General features: G+C 37.7%; 1 protein-coding gene across 1 annotated transcript in view; it reads left to right on the plus strand.

The window, feature by feature from the left end:
• The window catches only part of LOC148944104 (alpha-galactosidase MYORG-like), a 54487-nt gene that overhangs the window by 11839 nt on the left and 20493 nt on the right, over window positions 1-22155 (plus strand). The window contains exons 2-4 of the mRNA XM_089099676.1: window positions 14974-15155; window positions 18899-19173; window positions 20212-20528. Coding sequence (XP_088955802.1) covers window positions 14974-15155; window positions 18899-19173; window positions 20212-20528 — 774 coding nt within the window. The remainder of the gene's footprint in view (window positions 1-14973; window positions 15156-18898; window positions 19174-20211; window positions 20529-22155) is intronic.

Raw genomic sequence — 22155 nt, forward strand, 5'->3', positions numbered from 1 at the left:
TTGTGTGTGTGTGTGTGTAAGTTTTTGTGTGTGTCAGTTTTGTGTGTGTGTGTGTGTGTGTAAGTTTGTGTGTGTGTGTGTATGTTTATTATAGATTTATAAATAAAGTTTTTTCTTTTTTGTTTATTTTTGTTGTTGTGTGTGTGGGTGTGTGTAAGTTTTTGTGTGTCTAAGATTTTGTGTGTTTAATTTTTTTCGTGTGTGTAAGTTTTCGTGTGTGTGTGTGAGTTTTTGTGTGCATGTAAGTTTTAGTGTGGATGTGTTTGTTTGTTTGTTTTTACTTGTGTATTTGTATTTTTTTTTTTTTGGTTTTTGATTTGTGTGTGTGTGCGTAAGTTTTGTGTGTGTGTGTTTTAGTTTTTGTGTGTGTGTGTTAGTTTTTGTGCGTGTATGTCAGATTTCGCGTGCATGTAATTTTTTGTGTGCGTTTAAGTTTTTTCGTGTGGGTGTAAGTTTTTTTGTGTGAGTTTAATTTTTTTTGTGTCTAATCCTTTTTGTGTGTGTGTGTGAGTTTTTGTGTGTCTAAGCTTTTGTGTGTGGTTGTAAGTTTTTGTGTGTGTGTGTGTAAGTTTTTGTGTGTGTGTAAGTTTTTGTGTGCATGTAAGTTTTTGTGTGCATGTAAGTTTTTGCGTGTGGGTGTAAGTTTTTGTGTGTGTGTGTAGTTTGTGTGTTAGTCTTGTGTGTGTAAGTTTGTGTGCTGTGTGTGTGTAAGTTTGTGTGTGTGTGTGTGTGTGTGTGTGTGTAAGTTGTGTGTGTGTGTGTGTGTGTGTGTGTGTGTGTGTAAGTTTTGTGTGTGTAAGTTTTGGCGTGTGTGTGTAAGTTTTCGTGTGTGTGTGTGTGTGTGTGTGAGTTTTGTGCATTTGTGTGTGTGTTTGTTTGTGGGTGTGTGTGAGTGTGTGTGTTTGTGTGTGTGTTTAAGTTTGTTTGTGTGTGTGTAAGTTTTTGCGTGTGTGTTTGTGTTTTCGTGTGTGTGTGTGTGTGTTTGTAAGTTTTGTGTGTGTGTGTTTGTGTGTAAGTTTTTGTGTGCATGTAAGTTTTTGTGTGCATGTAAGTTTTCGTGTGCATGTGTAAGTTTTTGTGTGTGTGTGTATGTGTGTGTGTAAGTTTTGTGTGTGTGTAAGTTTTGTGTGTGTGTGTGTGTGTGTGAGTTTTGGCGTGTGTGTGTAAGTTTTCGTGTGTGTGTGTGTTAGTGTTCGTGTGCTTGTGTAAGTTTTTGTGTGTTTTATTATTGGCGTGTGTGTGTTAGTTTTCGTGTGAGTGTTTGTGTGTTATTTTTTTGAGTGTGTGTGTGTGTGTGTAAGTGTTTGTTCGTTTGTGTGTGAGTTTTTTTTGTTTTATTGTGTTTGTTTTTTTGTTTGTGTGTTTAAGTTTTTGTGTGTGTTTAAGTTTTTGTGTGTGTTTGTGTGTTTTTGTTTTTTTGTGTGTGTAAGTTTGTGTGTGTGTTTGTATGTGTGTGTATGTTTTTGTGTGCATGTTAGTTTTTGTGTGCATGTTAGTTTTCGTGTGACTGTGTAAGTTTTTGTGTGTGTGTGTGTGTGTAAGTTTTTGTATGTGTTAGTGTGGGTGTGTGTGTGTAAGTTTTCGTGTGTGTGTGTGTGTGTGTAAGTTTGTGTGTGTGTGTGTGTGTGTGCTAGTTTTTGTGCGTGTGTGTGTGAGTTTTTTGTGTTCATGTGTAAGTTTGTGTGTGTGTGTGTGTGTGTGTGTGTAAGTTTGTTTGTGCGTGTATGTTTTTGCGTGTGTGTTTGTATGTTTTTGTGTGTTTGTGTGTGTATTTTTTGTGTGTGTGTGTGTGTGTGTGTAAGTTTTTGTGTGCATGTAAGTTTTTGTCTGCGTGTAAGTTTTCGTGTGTGTTAGTTTTGTCTTGTGTGTGTTAGTTTTCGTGTGTGTTTGTGTGTAAGTTTTTTTTGTGTGTGTTTGTTAGTAAGTTTGTGTTTTTTTTTGTGTGTGTGTTTTTGTGTGTGTGTGTGTGAGTTTTTTTGTGTTAATTTGTAAGTTTTTGTGTGTGTGTGTGTGTGTAATTTTTGTGTTTGTTTCATTTTTGGCGTGTGTGTGTGTGTGTTCTTGTGTGTGTGTGTGTGTGTGTAAGTTTGTGTGTGTGTGTGTGTGTGTGTAAGTTTTTGTGTGCATGTAAGTTTTTGTCTGCATGTAAGTTTTCGTGTGCATGTGTAAGTTTTTGTGTTTGTGTGTGTGTGTAAGTTTTGGCATGTGTGTGTAAGTTTTCATGTGTGTGTAAGTTTTTGTGTGTGTGTGTGTAAGTTTTTGTGTGTGTGTAAGTTTTTGTGTGTGTGTGTAAGTTTTTGTGTGCATGTATGGTGACCGGGGGAGGACCTTTGGGGCCCAGGGAGGGCGTTTGGGGATCCGGAGGCCCTTGAGGATTGAGTGGTCTTTTGGGAGCCCGGGGGACCTTTGTGGACCGGGGGAGGGCCCTTGGAGCCCGGTGGTCTTTTGGGAGCCCTGTGGGCCTTTGGAGGTCCGGGGGGGGGGCAGTTGGGGGCCTGGGGGACATTTGGGGACCGGTGGCGGGCCTTTGGGACCCCGTTGGTCCTTGGGGAGCTCGAGGGGGCTTTGGGGGGCCCGGGGATGGCCTTTTTGGCACAGGGAGGGCTTTTGGGGGGCTGGTGGACCTTTGGGGACCGGGGAGGGCCCTTGGGACTCGGGTATGGCCTTTTGGGGTCTGGGGGCCCTTTGGGACCCCGTTGGTCCTTTGGGAGCTCGATGGGCCTTTGGGGGGCCCGGGGGTGGCCTTTGGAGGTCTGGGGAGGGCGTTTGGGGGGTCGGGGGCCCTTTGGGAGCTTGGGGACCTTTGAGTACCGGGGGCTTCCTTGGGGGTTGGAGTAGGGGGATTGGAACCCTTTGGGGTTGGGGTAGAGGACCTCGCAACACTGTTCAATTGAAACTTGTGTATTATAACGACCACACTCAAAACCTCTTCCAAAATATCTTCAAAAATCATCTCTTAAAATGTCTCTAGCTGTTTCGCCGAAATAATTCCATAACCTGTCTAAAACAGTTTCGCCCAAATTATCCCTAAACGGAATTTCAGCATGTTCCATTTGTTTGGCATCCCTGCGCTGGCTTATTTCAATTATTTGGAAACCTTTTCGCGCGCTAAGATCAAAACATCTGCCTCGGAAACGGTTCTCTTGTTAGAACTCCAAATTAATTCCCCTTTCGTGTCAAATCAATTCTCTTTAGAACAACAAATTAATTCCCCATCCAAATCAATCAATCATGACATCATCTGTCATGCGTGATATAACTGTTTCTCGGGAACATTTCTGTTCGACATCCAAAGACATTAATAAACTTCGCGCCGGAGACAATTTGATTAATGACTGATAGCACATGTGTTTCCCGGGAACTCGTAACATTTGGCTCGGAAACAAATTCTATTTCCGGATCATAACATCTGCCTCGAGCGTGCCAAAAACACACCTGGAGAAAGAGGTCATTGACCGATTACGCAATCATTCTCCCTAATGACTCTATGCCCATATAAGGAGCCCCCCCGGGTTAACCACGTGGTTCTATGCCCATATATGGTGTGGTCGTCGGACTCAATAAGGCATCTCTACTAACCCTACTGTAGAGGTTTCAAGCTCCTCTCTGCAAAAATTTAGAGTTTTATATTTTTGCCATGAGAAAGTTTTTTTTTTGGTTTTAATTTTTTCCAGTTGTGATTTTGTCGACCCATTGGTCCTACAATATCGGAATAGAGCTCGTTCGAACGGAGACTAAAATTTTATTCTCCTTTTTAAGTGGCCCAAAAAATTGGAGGGCAACTAGACCCCTCCCACGCTTCTTTTTTTCAAAATCGTCAGGTGAAATTCTGAGATAACCATTATGTTCAACATAGTTGAAAGGCTGAAAAACTATGTCTTTGGGTATAACAAGGTCTTTAAGTTATAAATGTTGCCCATTGTTTACATAGAGTATTTGTTATTGGCAATTATGCATCCATTTTTCGGGTGTGGGGGTGGGGAATTTTTCCCCGGTGGATTTTCCCACGGTGAGAATTTTTCATGTGGAGGGAAGTTTCCAGGGGGTAAAATTTTCAGGGGAAATTTTAAGCTGTGGGAATTTTCCGGAATTTCCATACAAAATTCTTCCTATATCTTGCTTTCTCTTGGCTGACAAAATTTTATGCGTTGAGATTTTATGGGTAATTGTCCAGGGTAAATTTTTAACAGGATTGAATTTTCTAGAGGAAAAATCTATGAGGGGGGGGGGGGGGCTCCATGAACGTGGAGCCAGATTTCCTGGAATCATTTAAAAAAAGATCCGAAATTAAAAAAAAAGTTTTTGGAACTGAAAGCAAGGAGTAACATTAAAAGTTGAAACGAACAGAAATTATATCGCATATAAGGGGGTTGCCCCCTCCTCAACACCTCGTTCTTAAGGCTAAAGTTTGATAGAATGACTCCTGAAACACAAGGTTCGTTTAATTAGAATAATAAGAAGTTTGTTTTAACTACTAATAAGCTTTAGCGTGAAGAGCGAGGTGTCGACGAGGGGATAGCCCCTCTTACATACTTGATGAATTAAATTCGTTTGAAGATATAATATTGCTCCTTATTTTCAATTGAAAAAAACTTTTCTAAAAAGGCAAATAGTAAGATAGATAAAAATAGATAGATAAAAAATAGAACATAATTTGCACTTTACTGAAAAAAAATAAATCAAATAATACTAACATTTTGATTACTAAATATCAGTGTATGTATAATAAACTGACAATGCACATTCATTTGTGTTTTTTTCAGTAAAGTACAAATTATGTTCTGGCTTTGGGAAGGCATAGGGGTTTCGAGCCCTACTTATGTTAATTTCTGCTCGTTTTGAGTTTGACTCGGTTATTTACTGTAATTTCTGTTCCTTTTTGGTTTCATTTATTTATCGATGCTGATTTGTGGTAGTTTCACGTTTGGTAGATTATTTGATTTTATTTTTGCTCATTTTTTGTTTAATGGAGTTCTTTACTTATCTTTGAAAAGCTTATTTTGTGGAAAAAGTTTTTTTTAGCTAATTTCTGTTCGTGTTATATTGACATAGTCTTTTCAGAGAAAAAGAAAATAATACTTTAAATCTTTTCGTTTTTTTAAGAATTTATAGTTTGCCTTATATTTGTTTGCTGGAGAAAAATTTCCAGCAATTTTTAACAACATACACCCTCTTAAAAATCTGGACACAAATAGTAGTGTTTAATTTAGTTTCATACCTCCTCTATTTGACATGAAATGGAAAACTTGATACCATTCGCAAATAATCTGTTTACTTTCTTTGATAGCTTGGATACACTTACGCTATTTTGATTTAATTAAATTTTAAGAGCAGAAGAAGCCCCGACAGTTTGAACATAATACGCTCAGTCGTTCTTGGGATAATGCTGAGATGCCTTATTGGTAATTAGCATTAACACAGTGCATTTTGATTTAATCTATTGACAATTATTATAATTATTATCATTTATTTCTAACCCACACTGTACAGAGGTACAATACGTGGAGTATCACGAGGAAAAACACATAAAATGCAACACAAATCAGTATAGAAATCAAAGATTACCAGTTACAGTATAACACATAATAATTTAAAAGAAACTAAAACAAAAAAGAAATAACATGAAAGGAGGGGGAAAAGAGGAAGAGAGAAAAAAACTGACAACTTGCAGAGTCTAATAAGCAGTAATATGCAGAAATATGGACACAAGCTGTCATTATTATTATCATCATTTGATTTTTATTCACTCTTTACAATACTAAAAAGTGTAGAATGACCAAACAGAGAAAAACAACTTTACAAATATAAGAAAAATAACTTACGACTGAAAAAACCTGATAAGGTGATGGTTCGGAGAAAAACGGATACAAGCAGTATTTGAAAGTTTTCTGTGTAGTGCTTCCAGTTTTTCAGTAATATTAGGAACAAGAAATTTATTAATAATTACCCGGTTTTTGGTCCAAGGTGGAAGAAATAAAAAAAATTACAAAATCTAAAATAATTAATCCGGATTCTTTTTAACTCATTTTTCTTCAGAAAGAGAAAAATTCCAGAAGCAAAAAGAAATGAATGGTCACGAAAAGTTGAGTAGAGCTTGGCCAAAGCGAGTTTATTATATTTATCTCTATTGGCAACAATCTTAGCATATCCTAATTTAATTTTCATATTAATATCTGAGACTGTGCGCTGGCGCAAGCTCGGAAGACTATTAGTAATAGAAATACCGAGCCATCGAAGAGAATCTACGTGAGGGATAGTAAAGCCACTACAGCTAAGGGAAGTACTAGAAATGTTATTAAAAGAAAGAAATTTACATTTATCTACATTAAGAGAAAGGCCCATATCTGAAACAGAAGTGGCAACACAAGAAACCGTATTAGATAAACCAGTTTTAGTACGGCTTATAAGAAGCAGATCATCAGCGTAAGCCAGGTATGAAACATCAGAAAAACCGGAGAGATAGGTAGCCGATATCTTTGCCAGAACTCCTGAAATACATAAATTAAAAAGGGTCGGAGATGAAACTCCACCTTGCCTTAAACCTCTTACCAATTTAATAATAGGTGCTGGCACAAATTTCAGCCGAAGAAAAGAATTAGAGTACCAGTACCGAAGAAGAAAAATAACCGATAGATTGACACCGCAACCACGAAGAGCAGAAAAAAGCTGACTATGACATACACTATCAAAAGCTTTTGATAGATCTAAAGTACAAAGATATATACTCTTTCCCTTAGAAGAATTTTCAAGGAGCAAAGAAGATAATACACGATGTGCGTGTTGACAACCTACTCCGGGCTTAAATTCAAACTGATTATCTCTCTCAAGCATATTATTAGTCACAAAAGGTAGTAATACATGCTCAGGAACTTTACTAAAAGTGCAAGAGACAGTAATTCCCCTTCTTTAAAATTGAAGAGACAGTACCACACAAAAAAACTCTCCGGTACACTAGAAGTGCAAATACACATCTGGAGAAGTAGGTGTATATGGTCAATAAGGGGGGGGGGGAGCAATCTAATAAAAGGTGAAATCTAGATATACCATCATTATCAACATTATCTGATTTAAGTTTCATAATTGCTTCAACTACGGATGAAAGAGAAATGGGAACACAAAGACGCTGAGATAGAGGGGTACTAAAAATAGCAGAAAGAGAATGAGTATACAAAGAATGCATACGGTAATTAACGTTAGAAAAAATAGAAGAGTAATGGTCATGCCAAGCAGATGAATGAAGACAATCACTACTTTGCACATCACTTCTAATCGACTCAGAATTAATAACTTTAAGCCAATAACAATATTTTGTTTGGAGCCCTTTTTGAAATTTCTATAACAACTTTCTATATAAACTTTATATGCCCCCCAGGGCATAACTTACAACCCTTGCACTGAGGGCTCTGAGGGGGTTATCCTAAAAGACCTAATTTCAAGAACTTTCAACTGCGTTGAAGACCTATTTTCCAGAACTTAAAACTACGTTGAATAAAATGGCTATCTTAAAGTTTTGATTAGATGTGTTTGGGGAAAAGGTGGGCGTGAGAGGCGGGTTGGTTGCCCTCTAATCACTTTCGACTATTAAAGAGGACACTAGCCCATTGAATTTCCAACCGAATGAGCCTTTTTAAAAGTTAGTTGCTCTCCAATCACTTTCAACTATTAAAAAAAACACTAGCCCTTTCAATTTCCAATTGAATGAGCCCTTTTGAAGTTTCTACGATTTCAATAAAAACCTTATACGCCCCCAGGATATAACTTACAAGCCCTGCCCTGAGGGCTGGGGAAGGGGAGGGTTATTTAACCTTAAAGACCTAATTTCTAAAACTTTCAACTACGTTGAATATAATGGCTATCTAAAGTATTGATTGGATGTATTTGGCGAAAAGATGGGCGTGAGAGGGAAAAGATGGGGCGTGTTTGGCGAAAAGATGGGCGAGCCCTTAAAAAAGGGCTCGAATGAGCCCTTTTGAAATTTCTATAACAACTTTCTATATAAACTTTATATGCCCCCCAGGGCATAACTTACAACCCTTGCACTGAGGGCTCTGAGGGGGTTATCCTAAAAGACCTAATTTCAAGAACTTTCAACTGCGTTGAAGACCTATTTTCCAGAACTTAAAACTACGTTGAATAAAATGGCTATCTTAAAGTTTTGATTAGATGTGTTTGGGGAAAAGGTGGGCGTGAGAGGCGGGTTGGTTGCCCTCTAATCACTTTCGACTATTAAAGAGGACACTAGCCCATTGAATTTCCAACCGAATGAGCCTTTTTAAAAGTTAGTTGCTCTCCAATCACTTTCAACTATTAAAAAAAACACTAGCCCTTTCAATTTCCAATTGAATGAGCCCTTTTGAAGTTTCTACGCTTTCAATAAAAATCTTATACGCCTCCAGGGCATAACTTACAACCCTTGCCCTGAGGGCTGTGGACGGGGGGGGGGTTGTCATCCTTAAAGACCTAATTTCCAAAACTTTCAACTACGTTGAATAAAATGGCTATCTAAAATATTGATTGGATGTGTTTGGAGAAAAGATGGGCGTGAGGGGGAAAAGATGGGGCGTGTTTGGCGAAAAGATGGGCGAGCCCTTAAAAAAGGGCTCGAATGAGCCCTTTTTGAAATTTCTATAACAACTTTCTATATAAACTTTATATGCCCCCCAGGGCATAACTTACAACCCTTGCACTGAGGGCTCTGAGGGGGTTATCCTAAAAGACCTAATTTCAAGAACTTTCAACTGCGTTGAAGACCTATTTTCCAGAACTTAAAACTACGTTGAATAAAATGGCTATCTTAAAGTTTTGATTAGATGTGTTTGGGGAAAAGGTGGGCGTGAGAGGCGGGTTGGTTGCCCTCTAATCACTATCAACTATTAAAGAGGACACTAGCCCATTGAATTTCCAACCGAATGAGCCTTTTTAAAAGTTAGTTGCTCACCAATCACTTTCAACTATTAAAAAAAACACTAGCCCTTTCAATTTCAAATTGAATGAGCCCTTTTGAAGTTTCTACGCTTTCAATAAAAATCTTATACGCCTCCAGGGCATAACTTACAACCCTTGCCCTGAGGGCTGTGGAAGGGGGAGGGGTTGTAATCCTTAAAGACCTAATTTCTAAAACTTTCAACTACGTTGAATAAAATGGCTATCTAAAATATTGATTGGATGTGTTTGGAGAAAAGATGGGCGTGAGGGGGAAAAGATGGGGCGTGTTTGGCGAAAAGATGGGCGAGCCCTTAAAAAAGGGCTCGAATGAGCCTTTTTTCAAGTTTCTATGACAGAGATTTCAATAAAACCTTATATGCCCCAGGGCTTAACTTATAACCCTTGGCCTGACGACTGTTGGGGGAAAGTCCTGCTCAAAGGTATAATTTCCTGGACTTTGAACTGCATGGAACAGAATGGATGTCTCAAAATCTTTATTAGATATGTTTGGAAAAATGGTGGGTGTGAGAGGGGCGTTAGTCGCTCTCCAATCACTTTCAACTATTAAAAAGGGCACTAGCCCTTTCAATTTCCAATAGAATGAGCCATGTCGAAGTTTCTACGCTTACAATAAAAACCGTATATCCCCCCCGGGCATAACTTATAACCCTTGCCCTGAGGGCTGTGGGGGGGGGGGGAAGGTTCATCCTCAAAGACCTATTTTCCAGAACTTAAAACTACGTTGAATAAAATGGCTATCTTAAAGTTTTGATTAGATGTGTTTGGGGAAAAGGTGGGCGTGAGAGGCGGGTTGGTTGCCCTCTAATCACTTTCGACTATTAAAGAGGACACTAGCCCATTGAATTTCCAACCGAATGAGCCTTTTTAAAAGTTTCTAAGAGAACGCCTTCTATAAAAAAACCTTATATGCCCCAGGGCTTAACTTACAACCCTTGCCCCAAGAACTGTGGGGGACTTTCCTCAAGAACGTAATTTCTATCTAGCAATCAACTACGCTGAACAAAATGGCTATCTCAAAATTTTGACTAAATGTGTTTAGGGAAATAGTGGGCGTGGAAGGGGTGTTAGTCACCTTCCAATCACTTTCGAATATTAAAAAGGGCAAAGGCCACTCCAATTTCCAATTGAATGAACGCTTTTCGAAGTTTCTACGACAACGTCTTCGCTACGAAGTGCCATGCTTTAAAGGAAAAAGTTAATAAATAATACATTGTGCCAACACCGTTCTTATATGCCCCCAGGGTATAACTTAAAACCCTTGCCCTGAGGGTTGTGGGGGAGTGTCCTCCTCTTTACTTAGTCCCCGTTTCTTGTCTCGTTCTCGGATGTCCCCGTTCTTTACTTAGGCAGCGCGATCGCGCTGCCTATGATTTCTACAACAACTTTTTATATAAACCTTATATGCCCCCAGGGCAAAACATACAACCATGGTACTTAGGGCTTTGAGGGGGTCATCTTCCTAAAAGACCTAACATTCAGAACTGTCAAGTTCGTTGAACAAAATAGATACCTAAAAGTTTTAATTTGATGCGTTTTGGAAAATGGAGGGCATGAGAGTGGCGTTAGTCGCTATCCAATCACTTTCAACTATTAAAAAAGGCACTAGCCCTTTCAATTTCCAATTGAATGAGCCCTTTTGAAGTTTCTACGACAACGCTACTTTATATGCCCCCAGGGCATAACTTACAACCATTGCCCTGAGAGCTGTGGGGGGAGGGGTTGTCATCCTTAAAGACCTAATTTTCAAAAATTTCAACTACGTTGAATACAATGGCTATCTAAGAATTTTGATTGGATGTGTTTGGGGGAATGATGGGTGTGGGAGGGGGCTAGTTGCCCTCCAATCACTTTCGACTATTAAAAAGGGCACAAGCCCTTTGACTTTCCATTCGAATGAGCCCCTTTCGAAGTTTCTACGACAATGCCTTCTATAAAAACCTTATATGTTCCCAGGGTATAACTTAAAACCCTTGCTCTGAAGGTTGTGGGGGAGTGTCCTCCTCAAAATTTACTTTCTATCTGGAAATCAACTACGCTGAACAAAATAGCTATCTCAAAATTTTTATTGGATGTTTTTGCGGGAATGATGGGCGTGGGGGGACTCGTTGCCCTCCAATCACATTTGACTATTAAACAGGGCACTAGCCCTTTGAATTTCCAATTGAATGAGCATGTTTTGAAGTTTTCACGACATTGCCTTCTATAAAAACCTTATATACCCCAGGGTATAACAAAATCCTTGCCCTGGGGGCTGTGGGGGAGTGTCCTCCTCAAAAATATATTTTCTATCTGGAAATCAACTACGCTGAACAAAATGGCTATCTCAAAATTTTGATTGGATGTGTTTGCGGGAATGATGGGCGTGGGGGGGGGCTAGTTGCCCTCCAATCACTTTCGACTATTAAAAAGGGTACTAGCCCTTCGAATTTTCAAGCGAATGGGCCTGTTTTGAAGTTTCTACGACAACGCCTTCTATAAAAACCTTATATGCCCCCAGGGCATAACTTAAAACCGTTGCTTTGAGGGCTGTGGGGAAGTGTCCTTCTCAAAACATATTTTCTATCTGGAAATCAACTACGCTGAGCAAAATGGCTATCTCAAAATTTTGATTGGATGTGTTTGGGGGAGTGATGGGCTAGGGGGGGGCTAGTTGCCCTCCAATCATTTTCAACTATTAAAAAGGGCACTAGCTACTCCATCAATCGAATGAGTCCTTTTCGAAGTTTCTACGACAACTCCTTCGATACAAAGTAACCGGGTATGGAGAATTAAAACACATTGTGCCCACTTCGATCTTTACTTAGGCAGCGCTAGCGCGCTGCCTATGATTCCTGTGGTTGACCATTCCATATTCGTGAACACAGAATGTCCAAGGAAAAATCAGACCGAACGCATGGCGTAAACGGAACAACCAACAGGCTTCTATCTCGTGATCTTCCCTGACGTGTTTCAACTTCTATAAAAATTCCTGAAAAGCATTTTGGTAATAGAGAATGAAAATATTTGTAAACAAAAACTGAACAATTAAACACTTCCAAACTATCTAGAGAATACTAAGAATCCCTTTCTTTAATTAGGTTTAATGCTTTTTTAATTATTTTATTCATAATATTCTTATGAACTTTAAATGTCACCGGCCATACAAGAGAGCAATATCGGATATATGGTTGAATCAGTGTGAAGCACAGATCTTAATAGGAAAAAAATGCTTTAGTTTTTTTTTTAATTTTAAAATATCTTGCAATTTTTAGGCCCACCGCTGCAGATGTTGTTCAAAAGATAGATTTTGGTCGATACACACACCCAGATACCTGACTGATCCACCATCCGGTCTCTGAATCACCCCTCTAGACGTTTCGAGACCTTTAAAAGATGGCTGGAGCTTTCTTACTTGTGAAAATAGCAAAACATGGGATTTCTTTACATTTACCGTCATCTTGTTATCATCCATACACAAATAAACACACTCCATTGTTTCTTGTTGTCGATGAACCAGTTCCTCTACATTCTGATTTGAATATCCAATGACGGTGTCGAATGCAAAGCCCTGCAACACTTCGTCCGAATTCGGATCCAGACTTGGGTTAGACAAAGAAGTGCTATGGCACAAAATGCAGCAACGAACTAAGCGGCGGGCAAAAATACACTGTAGATCATTTATATGAATAATGAATAAGAGAGGGTAAAGTATTGAGCCTTGGGGCACGCCGCAACTCTTTTTTTTTCGATGAAGAATGATCAGTCCCTACAATAATTACTCGATCTTCAAGATAACTTTTAAACCACGAAAAAATATAGCATCTCACTCTGATATGGTGTAACCTACCGAGTAGTATATCATGGGATATGCAATCAATCGCCTTTTTTATGTCCAAGAGTATTGTCATAGGGATTTCACCCTGATCCGTCATTTTATTTATATAAATAGAAAGAGAAGCAAGAGCGTCCTCTGTAGAGTGTCCAGGACGGAATCCAAATTGTCGCAAATTCAAAAAACCCTTAACTTCAAAAAAATTTGAAAGTTGTTTATGCATTGGTTTTTCAAAAAGTTTCGAAAATGTCGATAAAAGTAAAATCGGCCTGTAATTAGACACATCCAATGGATCTCCTCTTTTAAAAACTGGGACCACTGCCGCTTTCTCTAGATTAGCCGGAAAAATACTTGTTTCATACGAAAGGTTCATCAAAAAGTTAGTGGTTTAACCAAAACTTCAACGCTTTCCTTGACAATTTTAGCTTTAATTCTGTCAAATCCCGATGCAGAACTACCTTTCAGATTTTGTATTATATTTACAACATCATATTCAGAAACTGGAACAAACCCCATCGACTCGTTACACGAAAGAGAACGAAAATATTTATAATTTTGAAAAGATATCGGAACTGACTCAATCGTTTCCCTCCCAACTTCACTGAAAAAAGAAGCTAAAACCCCGGAATCTCACTTTCATTCTCAATACTTACTTCCTTATGAATTAGTTTTTTCGGCATATCAGAAGCTTCAGAAGAATGTTTTAAAACTGATTTATAATACTCCAAATTTTCTTATCTTTATTTCCACGATTCTTAAATTAAAAAAAAAATACTTTTCTTTTTCATTTCGTATAATTTTACGAAGCTGGTTCTTTTAACTTTTATATGCTTTTAACGAAAATTTATTGGCTCACTTAAATAATCCTTCCCCATTCTCATCTTCTTATTTATAGGCTACAATTTAGAAAATTTTTCGAAACCCACGGAAGCCTAGGAAGAAACTTTCTAGAATTATGGACAATATTCTCTTCACAGCATTCTTCCATTTCTTCCACAACAATACAATGAAACATCTGGAAAGCACTGTCTTCATCAAATTAATCATACAATGACCAGTTGATTTTGCTCATTTCTTCTTCAAAAAGTTTATTATTATCCTCCGAAAAATTTAGAAATTTCAAATTTTGATTCATCTGGCGACTAGAAGTTACATGGTCTTTAATTATATATGAAGCCAAAATAGGGTAATGATCGGACATATCTGAAACTAAGACTGACGTAGAAGTAGGAGAACTTGAGCAAAAAATATTGTCAATCATCGTATGAGACGTTTGTGTGACTCGCGTAGGAATAGTAATAGACGGATATAATCCGAAAGCTGCCATCATCGAAAGAAAATCAACAGCATCTTTTTTTAATGGAAGACCAAGATCAATATTAAAATCGCCCATCAGGAATATCTCAGTATATTGCGAACGGGGCATCTTTTCAAAAATACTCTCCAGATGGGCCAAAAATTCAGGGATCAATCCAGAAGGAGGGCGATAAATCTCACCAACTAATACCTCTTCATTATGAGCTACACTTATTTCAACAAAACAGATTCAAAAACACCTTCAATATTAATCATCAGATCATCTTTTCTAAATGAATGTAAAGAATCCCATATGTGAAAGGCTAGTCCCCCTCTTTTCTTTTCTTTACGTTGAAGGAACTCTGAATGATAATTCGGAAGATCAACGAGAGTAGTCGTCTTTTGGCTTAAGATCCTTCTTATGTCAGATCCTTCTTAATAATCCTTCTTATGTAAAATTTCATATTTTGTATATAAGGGCTTGAAACATAAACAACAGGGTTCTTTGATATGCTGAATTTGATGGTGTCATTTTTGTTAAGGTCGTTCTCCCGTATAGGGAGAAGGGCTTTTTCTAAAATCATGTCAATTTTCTTAGACTCGTAGCCTCTGGATGGTAATATGAAACTTAATGAATTTCACATATCTAGAATCGCCATAAAAAGCTGATTCATTTGATATTTATATTTTGATCAAAACTTTTTTCACTGTCAGCTACTTTTTGCAAGAGTCACTCCTTACTTACAGTTCTTTAATAAGAACTGTTTGAAAGTTCATTAATTATATTAGCATCAGCTAATGTGACAGAGGGCTTTTTGTGGGTAGGGGACGTGCCTCAGCGCTTCAGAAGTTCATTTTTATACCTAAATTTTCTAACTTTTATTAAGCCTTCGAGGCCATTGATTAATTCATTTCTACAGGTTCAGAATTACTTGGAAATCTCGGACTTGGCACTAGTAATTTAGGAAACCCATCAGAATGTACTAATCCTCCACAAAATTCGATGTGTTATGAATGGGCAGGTGGAGTACAAACTTTGACCATAACGGATAATGATCCTTGCTACAGAGTCCATTGGGAAACTAGGACCAATTTTTTAAAGGTTAGTACGGCTTAGATTAATGGTAAACAGTTTTCAGTTCAGTTTGGAGGATTACGCCCTCCATCATGTCCAAATCACCCATAAGATTTATTGTTGCAGTTTAATCTGGGCTTCAGTTTGATCTGGAGATCATTACTTGCTAAAACCGCTACAATACAAAAACAGAAGTCAATAGTGTTTTTAAGGAAGAAAATAGAGGACATGTTTTCAATGATGTATTACCTCCATACCACCTTCCTCATCTAAGAACCAAAAATGTAAAAGACAATACAATAATTGCGCTCTTTGTTTGAAAGTTAAACAAATTTCACAGATTTTTTGGCTTACAAAAAAAAAACAATAAGTAAAACAACAGGGAAAAACCCCTTCGGTATCGGTTATTGAACCAGTTACAAAAAAATCTTTTAGGTTATCTGCTAAAAAGGCAAGACTAGCATTAAAAACATGTTTTTAATTTTTACCTGAAACAATTCTCTCGTTTCGAATGGTTCCACATTCAGTCTTGGTTCCACTTCGCTAAAGTAATTATTCAGGGACTGTTTTAATTTTTCAGCTTTAGTTTTGAAGATTCACATTTATTGTAATTTTCATTTTATTTATATACATAACTTGCTAAGAACGGCTCTTAGATATAAAGTCGAAACATTCTTAAGGTTTAAACAATTCCACTGTCTTAGGTAACTTCCTATTCTTTTACTTACTGTTGCTTTTATGATGGAAAGACACTTCGGTCTTCATCGTCATTAATTAAAAAAACTTTTTCCACAAAATAAGTTTTTCAAAGAAAAGTAAAGAACTCCATTAAACAAGAAATGAGAAAAAATTAAATCAAATAATCTAACAAGCGTGAAACTACCACATTTCAGCATCGATAAATAAATGAAACCCAAAACGAACAGAAATTACAATAAATAACCGAGTCAAACTCAAAACGAGCAGAAATTAACATAAGATGGGCGCAAAACACCTATGCTTTCCCAAGGCCGGAACAAAATTTGCACATTACTGAAAAAATATAAATGTTTTTACTTTTATAACTTTAATAAATAAGTTAATATTAACATTTTGACTACTAAATATCAGTATATGTATATTAAACTGACCTACTGCTGAGATTCCTTATTTGGAATTAGCATTGTCACAGTGAATTTTGATTGAATCTTAAGGCAACATTTAGTTTTTAAACATAATGGGCAAATGGAGGGGTGGGCGTGGGAGGGTGGGAGTGGAAGGGGGATTAGTTGCCCTCCAATCACTTTTGACTATTAAAGAAGATATCAGTCCTTTCTATTTTCAATCGAATGAGCCTTTTTCGAAGTTCCCACAAAAACTCCTTCTATACTAAGTGCCCTGGTGTAAACAACAACAACAACAAAAAATATCACTAATCACTTTCATCCATTAAAAAGGGTACTAGCCCTTTGAATTTCCAATCGAATGAGCCCTTTTTCAAGTTTCTACGACAAACCTGTCAATAAAAACCTTATATTTCCGCAGGGCATAACGTATAACTCTTGCCCTGAAGACTGTGTAAGGAGTGCCCCGTTCAAAGGTATAATGTTATGAATTTTAAACTGCGTGGGACAAAATGGTTATCTTATAACTTTTATTAGATGTGCTTGGGGATATGGTTGGCGTGGAAGGGGTGTTAGTTGCTTTCCAATCACTTTCGACTATTAAAAAGGGCATTAGCCATTTCAATTTCCTATCGAATGAGCCCTTTTTGAAGTTCCTACGATAACGTGTTATATAAAAACCTTATATGCCTCCTGAGCATAATTTGCAACCCTTTCCCTGAGGGCTGTGGGGGAGAGGGGGTGGTCATCCTTAAAGACCTAATTTCCAGAAGTTAAAACTATGTTGAACAAAATGGCTATCTCAAAGTTTTGATTAGATGTGTTTGGGGAAAAGGTGGGCGTGAGAGGCGGGTTAGTTGCCCTCTAATCACTTTCTACTATTAAAAAAGCCACTAGCCCTTTCAATTTCCAATTGAATTAGCCCTTTTGAAGTTTCTATGACAAAGCTTTCAATAAAAACTTTATATGCACCCAGGGCATAACTTATATCCCTCGCCGTGAGGGGTGTGGGGGGAAGGGTTGTCATCCTTAAAGACCTAATTTCCAAAACTTTCAACTACGTTGAATAAAACAGCTATCTAAAAATTTTGATTGGATTTGTTTGGGGAGAAGGTGGGCATGAAAGGGGGGTTAGTTGCCCTCAAATCACTGCCCTGAGGGTTGTGGGGGAGTGTCCTCCTCAAAAACATATTTCTATTTGGAAATCAACTACGCTGAACAAAATGGCTATCTCAAAATTTTGATTGGATGTGTTTGGGGGAATGATGGGCGTGGGGGGGCTAGTTTCCCTCCAATCACTTTTGACTATTAAAAAGGGCACTAGAACTTTCGATTTCCAATCGAATGAGCCCGTATTGAAGTTTCTACGACGACCCCTTCCATATTAAGCGCCCTGCTCTAAAGGAAAAAAAAAAATAAAGGATACATTGTGCCAACATCGTTCTTATATGCCCTCAGGGCATAACTTAAAACCCTTGCCCCGAGGGTTGTGGGGGAGTGTCCTCCTCAAAAACATATTTCCTATCTTGGAATCAACTACGCTGATTAAAATGGCAATCTCAAAATTTTGATTGGATATGTTTGGGGGAATGATGGATGTGGGGGAGGGCTAGTTGCCCTCCAATTACTTTCGACTATTGAAATGGGCGCTAGCCACTCCAATTTCCAATCTAATGAGCCCTTTTCGAAGTTTCTACGACAACTCCTTGGATACGAAGTGCCCGGGTATGGAGAAGAAGAAAAAAGAAAAAAAAAATAATACATTGTGCCCACATCGTTCTTTACTTAGGCAGTGCTATCGCGCTGCCTATGATTTACATTATTTGTTGGCCTCTAAATACAATATGGAAAATCAACAAATAAGTCATTCCGGTTTGAATTCAAATAATTATTGTGTAGCAAATTTAATTTATTTTTCTAGTGCAATCTTTATACTGAATCCTTAATTTCATCTCTTACTAGGCTGCTAGCTACCGCTGCAACCCGGATATTCTGTAGTAAAATTAATTTATATTTCTATTGCAATCTTTATACTGAATCCTTAATTTCATGTGTTCGCATCTAAAACCTTGCAGGCATTGGGTTATTTATTCATAAATTTAAATTATGTTCTTAACCATACGCTCGGAACTAAAAAAAAGAGTAAAAACCAAAGAAAAAATGTCATTTTCTCTCTTTTTTACAGACCAGCGTCTAAAGCACATCTTTGGGTGCCAAAATTGTTAAGAGGGTAGGTTATCACATGTTTCTTCCAGGATTCTCGTAAAACTCTAAGTCAATATTCTTCAATACCCAAAATGTAGCTGACGATCTTCTCAACTTCTTAGGAGGGAGTAAAGGGGGAGGCTTTTAATAGATTGAGATGGAGTAGGAGCGTGCATAGCAGTGTTGACCTCTGGCGGCCTGGTGCTACAGTGATTTATTATTATTAGTAGTAGTTAGTAGCTGAAGGTCCTCAGAATTGCTTAATTAGGAAATATCCACCTCCTTTCTATAACCCTCCATGTATGGGTGCGTTTGACATTATTCACTATAAACATCATGACGTCCAACTGAATTTAAATGTGAAAGACTTACTCTTCTAAAAACCTAGATAACCAGGGGTTGAAAAATCATAATTAGCCTCTTCTGAAGCTCAAAGTGAATTGTGCTATCCTCTTTTCCTAGGACTGTTTTTTCCTTGGAGATGCCCAATGGTATGGAAGTGGAGAGAGACATAGCCAACGCTGGCCAATTCAATTGGAAACTCAGAATGAAACTGCATTTGTTACAAACGATGTTATTCAATTCAATGATGCTTATGGAGGTGTCAGTGAGCCTTACTGGCTAAATTCAGATGGCTTTGCTGTTTTTGGAAGTTACGACATTCCCCTCTTTGTTAGTTTGAACCAAGAAAATGATGGACAGTTGTGCCTACAGACGAAGTACGAGACACCATATCCGTAAGATTTGTTTCTACTATATTTTTGAGGAAGTGTATTTTGTAGAATATATGTTCTTTTAGCCAATGTTCATTTCTCTTTCAAGAAAAAGCCTGTGTTTTTAAATTTTATAGCAACAAAAATTGGTTCGATTGAGGCCGTAAACAACACTTTTATCTCGTTTCTTCGTTTGATCGCAACTGATTCGTTTCTTCGCAACTTCGTTTCTTCGCAACTGATAAAACTAATTAGAGGAGAACTGACCGGGTCTGTTCTATTTCAATCCAACTTTGGTCACATCCGCAGTCAGTGTTAAACTTCAATACATTGCTGTAGGCCATTGTATCAACCGGGGTGTGGTTTTTTGGCCAAGTACCTTTTTCCTTTTTAAGAAATTATTTGTTTTTTCATATTTACTAGCAAAAGTAATTGGGGTGGCAAAATTGTAAAAACTTACGTTTCTTTCTACTCTTGGAGGGGTCATCTGCGGCAGGAAATTAATCCTTGACCACTCTTCCACAGTGGTGATTTTTCTTTCATGGCCATAAGATCTCTTTTTATGGGGATTAAATAAAGGTTGGACAGAGTGATCAAGGGGATGTCCCCTCTTCAACACCTCGCTCTTTACGCTAAAGTTTGACTCTTTCTCACAACTCTATTTTTTAAAACAATAAAAACTTTAGCGCAAAGATCGAGGTGTTGAGGAGGGGACAGCCCCTTTCATATACGGAATAATTTCAATTTAGCCATGCCTCGTCGCTGAAGATACAGAGACACACTCACTTGGTTTGATGTGATTTGAACGACCAACACTTAGTTGTATGACAATATGTACTCAGGCGGTTCATTTTTTCATGAAGTTTTTAAAGCTAACGCTGTAGGACTATACTTGGTAACTCCACATTGTACGTACGAAGCACAAGATCAAGGTACCTAAAAGCACTATTTTTGGCTGGGTTCGATTTTTATGATTTTTGGTGACGTTCCCAGTTATGCAAAATTTTAATGTAAAGACTAAAAGAAAGGCAAATTTAAGTATTTTATTTTACTCTATTTCAGAAACCCAAGTGAAGACTCGACACTTCATTTAAAGTATTCAGTATGTTCTGCTTCCGATGCTAAAAGTATGCATATGTTCAGTATTGACAATTTAATAGGAAAACCCAGAAGCTTCCCTGATGAAAGAGTGTTTAAAGACCCAATCTGGTCTACATGGGCTCAGTATAAAGTATTCATTAACGAGACGAAGGTGTTTGAGTATGCTAATGCTATTGTAGAAAATAATTTCAGCAACAGCCAGCTTGAAATTGATGATAACTGGGAGATTTGCTACGGTTCACATGAGTTTGATCCCGAAAAATTTCCAGATCCTGCAGGTATTTCGCTCTTTCTAATCTTATTCTGTTATGTGTAAGTTATACTGTAGTTCGTCGGAAATTTTTCCACTAATACTTTTCTAAGCATCTATAAAGAGTCTTTTCTTTAGGTTCTTTAGTTGTCTTATATTTTTCCGAATTACCTGAATCTTTCTCTCTTTATCTCTCTTATTTTCTGACTCACTCTTACTCTGTACATCTTTCTTTCGTTCTCTCTCTATGTCTCTCTGTTCTTTTAATTTTTTTCTCTCTCTCTCTCTCTCTTTCCCTCTTGGCTTCTCTGTTACTTTCTTCTCTTTCTCTCTGTATTTCTCTGTATTTTGCAGATATTTGAAATTGATGTTTCGTTCTTAAAATAAGTTCAGAAATACAATATTACATTTTATTTTTACATCATTTTCAAATATTTTCTTTGCAGAATTCATCTGAAAGCTAATAATTTGCAACTGAATACGTAAAAAAAGTAGACATATTGAAAAGACGCTCCACAAATTACAGTAACTATTTCCTACGTCTCCCAAAAGTCATACTAGCCAAATAGATGGCCGCAGGATTTGTAATTCTTTGGCCTTCGAGACAAGGGCTCGAATCCTCGTATAACCAATCTTGAGCCTCAGCTTGGGATATGGGCTGAACTCCCACCAGAGTCACAGCTGCGACTCTGTAAGCTCAGCTGCCAGAGGTGTAGAGGCAATGGATCTTTGAAGCCTGAGCCATGATGCTGTTGGGTCTGTCCAACCTCAAATTACAATTACAAATTACAACCCAAAACATCGATTGGTGCTAACAATCACAGAGACTATTTGTCTTGGCTTTACTCTAATTAGCCATGGCTCTCAAGTTTATCAGCACATCCACCAAGTTGATTTTAATTCAAAAACTACCTACTAACGTAGTTAAGGCCACAGGATTTGCAATACAGTGGCCTTCGGGACGCGGGCTCGAGTCCTTGTATCACCCTTGGGCCCTTGAGACTTAAAGATTTTTTCTCTGTATAAGAAATCTTACTGTGTTAAAGATTTTTCTATATTTTCTTATAGAAGGCTTTTGTATACGTTTTGTTTAATTTTCAGATTTTTTAAATTTCTTATATCACCGAAGATTTCTAATCTTCGGTGGCGTATGCCGTATCGGCCGTATGTGGTGCCGGTGATTCTAAATCATGGAAGATTTCTTCGATGAATCTTTTATATAATTTAGACACACGAGGATTATTCTTTTATATGCTAATGCTAGTATAGTCAAAACGAAACAATTGGGGAGTTGGCAGTAATCTAAAATCACCGGTCAATAATTAAATTTTATGTGACAGTAAAAAATGGAAGTTTAAGGTGGCTTGAATGTTAACAATAATTATTATTTCAAGGAAGTTTTTTTTTACGAAAAAGCTTTCAAGACACAACAAAGGTAATTTCAATCCCAAGAGTCGTTTTTCAAATGCTCCAGTGGGGCGAAAAAAGGAGAAATTTTTTTTTGACGAGAATCAGAAGTCTTTTATAACTGGAGAAGCAACTACTACACAACCGAAGGATGTCGTCTAATCAAATTAGTGCAAAGACCTTAGAAGACTGTCAAAATATACCAAATCTGAGATATGACCAAGAAATCCAAGAGTGGCAGGCTCATA

This window comes from Artemia sp. Qi Xiang Cuo, chromosome 14 (assembly GCF_049724085.1).
Source record: "Artemia sp. Qi Xiang Cuo chromosome 14, ASM4972408v1, whole genome shotgun sequence".
Classification (NCBI taxonomy): domain Eukaryota; kingdom Metazoa; phylum Arthropoda; class Branchiopoda; order Anostraca; family Artemiidae; genus Artemia; species Artemia sp. Qi Xiang Cuo.